The following is an 8,355-nucleotide window of genomic DNA, read 5'->3' as shown; positions in this document are numbered from 1 at the left end:
TTCTATCTATGTTGACCTGTGTGGCTTCTTATGTGTACATATTCTTTTTCTTCTATGTGTATCTGGGTATGTACATATTGTACATACGTGTTTGGTCTCACTACCATTTGAAGCTGGGGACACAGAGCTGCAGCAGCCTTGCCTCTGCCAGGCTATGGGATTCAACAGCTCCTGCCACCACCCACTGTTGTTCACAGAACTACTCTCATTAATTGATTTAGGAAGGCAAATCTCCTGGTTACCTTGTCTCTAGTACAAATTCTCTCCTCTCTTTGAGACACTGAGAGAGGATTCTCCTCATATTAAATCAACCATGAGCAGGTCAGACTCCTGACACAAGTTTCTGTTACTCTCCCGGGCAAGACTTTCTGCCACGGAAACAAATAGTCATAACATCCCTAGAGCTGGTTTCCCGTGCCCAGTCCCCTGCAGATCTGTGACCGTGTGCCATGGGACTGCATAGCAGATTGCCTCTGAAGGGTTTACTCTTACTGGGTGGACACAATGTATACTGTGGTAGTTGCGTAAGGCTGTGTCCTGGCACAGCATTATCTTTTGATCCTGCTTATACAAAACACCTGCAGCTTAGAGAGGGAAAAAGAGAGTGATCACACACAGACTTTTGCATTGATCGAATGTTGTATAGGAAATCCACATTTATTCAGCAAAACCAATGCAACTAGAGGACATTCTCTGTGTGTCCCAAGAAAAAACAGACACATCTGCTCAAGAAGACAAAGGAAATCAGAGCTTGGAACATGTCTTCCATTCCTCTTTCTTGCTCCTGGAAAAGTCAAGCTTTTTTCAGACAGTGGCTGCCTGACTGACTCAGAGGGAAGAGGACACAGAAGCTTTGATGACCCTGAGCCTTCATGTGTTCCTTGAGCTGATACATGCACTGAGGGTGCTGGACACAGGGCAATATCACTTCTGCTCACATTGCCCCATTCAACATAGTGAAGATATAGGATTCAGGGCCCCAAATCCCTCCCAACACAGCCCTCAGCTCTTCCTAGCTCGCTATTCATCCCTCAGTTTTACTCAGTATGAGGGTCACTCCATCACACAGTTACTGCTGCAGCTTCACAAATTCGATAATGTTTCTCACATCGGACATCATTCCAGTTGTGTATTTTTGAAATCGTATGGATTACAATGCACATCTCAGCATCCACATTACTTGGTTCGTTTGTCCGCCAGAACCTGAGACAGAGACAGATGTTACTCCCTGTTGTGCCCCACAGAACACTGCTAGAAAAGGCCAAAGCAGGATGCAAGGATTGGAGAGGGGACAGAAAAATTCCAGATGATGATTCATGGACAGAAGCAGTACCATTCCTCTCGCTCTGCTATGCCAGTGGCACCAGTCTTTATGTGGAAACCTACCTTCTTCCTACAGCCAACACAACAGTGACCTCCACAGTCCTGGTAGGGTGATATGCTCACCACCATTCAGCCCATGCACTTCACACTAAGCAGAGGCATGTGTCTGCCTCCAGTACAACTTTGTACTCCAGGAGATGGAGTGAGGACAGCCCTAGTGATCTCTTCCTGTGCTCCATCTCTTTCACAGCATCACAGCACTGGCCATGCCTGTGCACATGTGCATGGTGAGGCCAGTATGGAGGTCAGGCAAAGCTGGTCATCTCTGAAGGGTTCTTCCTGCTGGTGAGATGCAGCTTCATTTGTTTCTATAACACTGATGGCCACATCAGAGGTAGTTAACTAACAGCCACTACCCAAGATGGATGGGGCCACGTGAACCTGGTGTACTACACAGCACTCTCCTGCTCCATCATTGTCCTCTCACAGGGATTTGTCTCACCTCTCTTTTATGCACCAACAGACAACCTCACATATTCTCTTGAACTACCAGGAGCTGCATCAAATACTTAAAATCTGGAGATACTTACGCTGCTGACTCATAAAGTGGAGTCTGGTCCACCCACTGCCACTGGCCCACTTTCTGTGCACTCAGACCGATGTAGTAATTTCTTTCTGGGGACTGTTCTAGATCCTTAGTGAGGAAAACCTGGAAATCAGGGAGAGTTCAATGTCCACAAGGTGAAGGACTGGGCAGAGGGAAGCAGCAGGAGTCCCCATGTGGTAAGGCTGGTGGCAGAGGGGAGCCAGTGCTGAAGGAATGCAGAAAGGAGATCCTCTCGCCCCTGCAGGCAAAGAGGGGTTCTGAGTCCCCTCTAGGACCTGTCTCTGTGTCTCTGCCTATTGTGCCTCTCTTCAGTGCTGTACATACCTGCTCTGCTTCACTGTTGATCACCACCAGGTGGGAGTCCATCCCAGTGCAGTTCTGCTTACTCTCAGCCCAGCCCATCATATCATCTGACAGATAATAGCAGCTTTCTTGAAAGCGTTTCCATCCCTTTGGGCAGCACATCCAGCCTCTCCCTGTGCAGTGAGAGATCACAGATATGAATGCTAATCACAACAGAGATGGTGACTGCAAGGATCCCTGTTCTCCAGGTACAATGCTCATGCTGTCCTTAGATCACTTCTGAGAGAAAGGGCTTGAATAAACAAGGATAATACAGGTATTTCTTCCAATTGCTTTGGGGGTGTGACCAGTGAGTTTTGTGTACACAAATCCATGGTAATCCTTGTAACATGATCTCAGGTCTTGACTTGACAAATGCAAAGTTATTTTGGTGATCTGGTTTGACTTCGGTTATAATCTCCTTTAGGCCTCTAGCCCCAGGGAACAGGGAATATTGCTTCTTTCCCTGGCTAGAGCTGCACTTTTATTATTGCTCTATTATTAACCTTCCCTGTGCTGCTGTGTGTTGTTCCTTTTTGTTTTGTCAGTGGTCACAGCCACCCTGCCCTCCAGGACATCATTAACATGGCCTTCTCCTCCCCTTAAACTGTTAGCAAGAAATCTGTTTTCTCCCCACTTTCTTCTCTTGAGTCTGCCCCTTCAGAGTCTGGCCCCACTAATGGCTGCTGTCAGAGCAGACTCCACCATTCACTGTCCCCATCTGAAAGACCTCTCTCACCCCTGCCATCACTACTGACCTTTGTCTTGTGGCACTGCTGAAATGCACCACCACTCCATAAATTTCTGCTGTAGGGTTGCAGGCTGGTCAGTGATATGGGTGAAGGGCATCATGACTGGAAAGGGAGAGGAAAAGCAGCAGGATTACCCCTTCCTGCTGGCCCACAACACACCATCTTCGGGCTTCATTCTTATTTTCCCCATTTCCCCACCAAGCATTGTCTCATCATTACCTCTCCTCAGGCTATTTCCATTTCACAAGTGGCAACTGCCCTCCTCTCTGTGAAGGGAACAGGCATTTCTTCTCCCACCATCCCATATCTGCCCACAAGGACTACTCCATCCACTGACTGAAAAGATCTAGCCAGGATTACCTGTACAACAAAGCTAGAGAAGCCTGTGACCCACTCAAGCAGTGGCTGGTGGCTGTAGCCAGCCTGTGGTTTGTCAGCAGAATCTGTCCCAGCATAGACCAGCTGACATGCCTCCTTGGGTGCTGTGGAGATAAAGATGTGGGGTGAGTGTATCCTTGGTCCAAGAGTCTGAGAAAATTGGCCTGAACAAGTGGTATGGCTGCCTTCCCAGGCAGAAAGAGACAATCTTTCATGTCACAGAGCAGAAGGACTGCTGGAAGGACATCACGCTTGAGGACATGCTAGACAGGGTGGGATTGAATTCCACCCAACCACAGGCATTTAGCATGTCGATATATATCTACAGCCAAGCTGCCAGTCTAAATCTCTTTACAATTAGTGAATAAAAAACAGCATTTCAGTGGAACGGTTTATCTCTTCCTAAGATAGGCAGCAACAGTAGTTTGGATAAGTAACGCATAGATGCACTTATTCCATCAGCAACAAATACAATCCAGGTGAAGGTAATCACATACAACTAGACCTTCTGAAACCAAGGTAGAAGGTAAACTCCTAGGACTTACTAGCCAGTCTATGGAGAATAATGCAGTGTTGAGGACAAGTGTCAGCAGGCCACATCCACAAACTGAAGTACTTATCACTAACTCAAACACTCAGGTATATTTACTGGAAGCTGATCAGTCTGTGCTAAGTTATACATATGTCTATTTTTGTCAACCATTTCATTTAGAAACACTGTAGTAACAATATATTGTAGTGAGGAGAGCAGAGTAATTATAATGGCCTCTGTGACTGATAAGTGGATCCCTATAACAGAAGAAGGCTCAGAGGAGGCAGGGAGGAGTGATGCATGACTGACCACCACCGTTTCAAAGAAACAGTGAGCTTATCTCAACACAAAGGGGACCAGACGGAGGCCTTTATTCTAGTTCAGTTGAGTGAAACAACCAGTTATATCAACCAAGTGAACTGACCAGCTGTGTAACTGTTCATCCCTCTAAAAAATCGAAAAGGTGACAACATCTTCCTAAGTTAGCCAGACTAGCATGGGGCAAGTGTGTACATGGTTCAGCCCAAAATAGCATAAAAACCTCAATTACTAACAAAAACATGTCTGAAGAAATCAGTGGGTCTGAGATGGCTTTAACTCACATATGCCTTCTGGGTCACTGGGGACACCCAGTGTCTTGACATCAAGGATATTGCAGAGACTAGTAAGGAGAATCACATTTGTATTGGGATTCAGCAGTGCATTGCGTTTGCTACCCTCTGCTAAGTGCCATTTGTAATCGTGTTTTTATTCCAATGCATTGCTGTATCACTCCGCTAAATCAAAATCCTATATAATATGAATTTACATGGATAAGTAAATTTGCCATTAAAGATTAAACCTTCCATGCGTGGAACCTGCCCAGACAATATTAGACTCTAATAGCCTACCCTAAACCTTCCCAAACATTTAACAGAGTATGATGAAAAGTTATACATTTGGGAACAAAGCAATACAAACTTTGGGGACTTGGGAACTAATGACAGCAAAAGGAAGGGCATCAGTTTAGCCTGATAACATGCCTTCTTCCAGAATCTGTCACTTTTACTGACAATTTGTGCAAGCATGCCATGAATGATCTTTAGCGGAAAATGAGAATGAGGCAGCGATCATAATATCCACAAACTGTGTGTGCAAGAATCACTTTTAATTAATTATTCTAGTAGAATGCAGATGACGTTGAAAAGGTGAGAGTTTCCATTAGGACAGCAAGTGTGTCAAAGCATCTTAAAGAGCTCAAGTGCAAGTCAGGCTCCCTGCATGGACACTTGTGCTGCCATCTTCAGGCTTTTTTCCCCTCTGCTGTAATCAAATAAATTATTTTTGTGTGGTATGCAGATAAAGAATTGTTCCATAATCCCAAAGAGGTCATGCAAGATGGGGATGTAGAATCTGGGAACACTGAAAAGTCTTCAGGGTAAACAGTGGAAGATTTGGGGGATGTATGCAGAAATGTATGAAGTCCAGGCAGAAAAGCCCAAGACCAAGCTACCTGAAGATGGCTATGCTTCACCTAAATCCTTCTGTCATTCTAAGAAAGAGGATGTTTACAACAGAAGTATATGGCATAATGCTGTGGTAGTCCTACCTCCCACATACCAGTTGGCTAAAATATCTGGTTTGTCTGGTCTGCAAGAGAGGAGATGTGTGTCATGTACCCTTAAATCCCCAGTGTTTAAGTAGTTGGGAAATGTTTTGCTCATAAACATACCTTTCAAATAGTCAACATTTAGGTTTTCTGAGCCCAAATATTGGTGCTTGCATTCTTTCTCATGGCAAAACAGTTCCTGAGTAGCACCCCCTCCTAGTTGGAAGATGGAAGATGTCCCCCTCTGGGCTCTGATGTCTGCTTTTCTCACAGCACTTCCCCTAGACCTCTCTTCTGTAACCAGCCTGCACATACTCACCAAGGAGAACAATGAGGGCAATGCACACCAGGACGAGCAGTAGTGAGATCAGCCATGGGAGCCAAGGTGGGTATTTCTGGGGATGGTGCTCATGCTTCTTCATTTCAGGAGGTACTAATAGTGAAGGAACACACCAAACACAGCACCACAGTCAACTATGCTTCAGTCAGCCCACATACCAAGGATGTACAAACTCAAGGGACAGCTGCTCAAAAAAATGCAGTTTTATTTCTGATGTGGAAGTTACAGCCATCAATTTCAGATAATAAACCTAATCAATCCAAATGTGTTGTTGATGTCCTCAGACTGACTGCTCTACCTGTGGCTGGCCAGATCTGTGCATCCCACATTCATACACAGGTGGCACAGAAAGCACTGCCAATATGCATGCACCTCACCAACAGAACTGAAGTGCACTAGATTTTGTGCATATTTAGTGGTTAATCTCCCTGCAAAATGCTTCCTGCAGTTAGTCTGCATGCTTGCAATGTGGCCAGCATGATCACAACACAACAGATCTGATGAGCATATGCTGGTTATTCAGCATGTAAATCCAGTGTCTCTTAAGCACATGAAACAAGGGCTGTGCAGCACAGATGCCTGTGTTTCTACCTGGGATATCCTGGTTGGAAATACAGGAACCTTAACTGCACTGTGCTGTGGAATCCACGCCTGTAGTATCTGCCACCTCCTGCCACAGGTGTTGTTTGGTTAGCTGCTGCCTTCTCTATCTTCCAATGACTGCCAATTTTGTTATCTCTAGAGCCCAATTAGAAGAGGTTACAAAATGGGAAAACCCAGATGAGTTTGGACATTACCAACATGGAGTCTGCATAGCAAGAGCTCAGAAGGACAACAGAGCAGGGAGACTCCCTCAATCTTTCAATAATTCTCAATTGTATGAGCATACCATGAGTCTGTGAGAGACATTAGCACAGTGTTCAATGTTACTAGCAGACACTTATCTGAATTAAAAGTATAAGCTAAGTGTGTGATCACTTGGACAGGCACACTCAAAGACATACTCTGAGCACACATCCAAACCTACAGCATGCATGACCCTGGCATTAGCAGCTCAAGCAAACATGGCTGGATCAGGTGTCTTTGGATTAGGTAACTGGGAACACAATGACTTCCAACACCCTCACCTCACCATGATGGAAATTCTAGCTATAACCAGAACCAGCTAATCTTGGTGCACTGGAAACAGTGAGCTTTCAAGTCAGTCAGGAGTATGTACCGTCTTTATTTCCATGACTCATGTCTCAGAGCACACAAGGAATAACCTGGAGCTGATCCCTGCTTTGTTTGGGGTTGTAGAACTGAGGTAAAGTGGTAAATAGGCAAGCTAATATCCTTAGCAGCAATTCATTCATTTATTTATGCATACATACTTTCATCCGTCTGGAACCTGCTGTTGTGTAGTGTCCTGTATCTAAGTGTGGAAGCAATGAGCCATATATGGAACATCTCTATGTGTTCCTACTTGTGACATTATAACTACAGAATATATACCAATCAGAACATCTTAAATTTGCACAAAGCCTAGTAAAGACACCATTTTACAACTGTGATTTTTTAATAGCAATAATTTGTGTGTGTGTGAATTATTTTTCTGGAGTGGTAGACATCAGCCACAGAACTGGATCTTCCTCCAGATCTTAGACAGTTCTTCCTTTGTGTATCTGAGTGTGTTTTGTTCAAGACCATTCTTCCTTTCAGTCTTTGTGTCTCTCTTCTCTAAGGACCATTTCTCAATCAACCGGGGAAAACAGGGCTATAAATTTCTGCAGACAGTGCCACCTCTCATGAAGCTGCAGATGGCAACTGACTGGTCTACTGTAAAAAGGCATGTTGGTTCTCTACTCCTGCTCTCTCCATGAGCAGTTAGGGCTTTGGCTCATTTGCTGCCATTTGCTGCACTGGGAGCCCCTCCACCTTTGTGAGAGATCAGATCGTTTGTAATAAAACACAGTGTCTATTGTTGGTATTTAGTATTTGTCCAAAACAGACTCTCTCATCCAAGACTAGATAACATGCAGAGAGGCAGCTACTGCCTGCAACATGCCAAGGCTAAGCACTCGTCCTGGACCCTCTACCATTTACTATAGTTGGTGCTGCAACCAGGGAACTAAGGCACCCCAAATACCTTATTTACTGAATGCTCACTTGAAACCTACTGTTTGTGCTCCCAGTAGTCATCTTGGTTCATGTTGCAACACCAGCCACCAAAAGATTCCCACCTCTCCTCTTGTAGACATTCCTTGACCCTCTTACTTCAGAACTCCTACAGTCTCCTGCTCATGTAGTGGTAGAGAACTCCTTTTTCTCACCAATTTATAAAAACCAGGTAGGAACCGGAGTCACAGAAGGCAAAGTCTGCATTCCCTGTTCTTCAGCTCCCTTCCTCCAGGTCTCCTCCCCTGAATAGCCAACCCATTCCTTACCTTCAACCACTGCAGCCGGTGATGCATTCTTGAACTTCACCTCAGCATAGGTGATTTCTGATGCCAT

At 45.0% G+C, this 8,355-nt stretch overlaps 1 protein-coding gene across 1 annotated transcript; it reads right to left on the bottom strand.

Annotated features, from left to right (window-relative positions):
- Positions 1-1,046: 1,046 nt before the first annotated feature.
- On the bottom strand, positions 1,047-8,355 carry LOC308041227 (C-type lectin domain family 4 member A-like; the record flags this gene model as incomplete). Its single annotated transcript, XM_080345768.1, has 6 exons — positions 1,047-1,203; positions 1,914-2,032; positions 2,255-2,406; positions 3,031-3,126; positions 5,842-5,955; positions 8,289-8,355. The coding sequence occupies 6 exons, from the start codon at positions 8,353-8,355 to the stop codon at positions 1,062-1,064; spliced, it is 690 nt and encodes a 229-aa protein (XP_080201894.1). The 3' UTR covers positions 1,047-1,061.

This window comes from Nesoenas mayeri (assembly GCF_963082525.1).
Source record: "Nesoenas mayeri genome assembly, chromosome: 1".
NCBI lineage: Eukaryota > Metazoa > Chordata > Aves > Columbiformes > Columbidae > Nesoenas > Nesoenas mayeri.
Note: the sequence above shows the minus strand (reverse complement) of the source record. Positions and strands in the feature narration are given on the sequence as shown.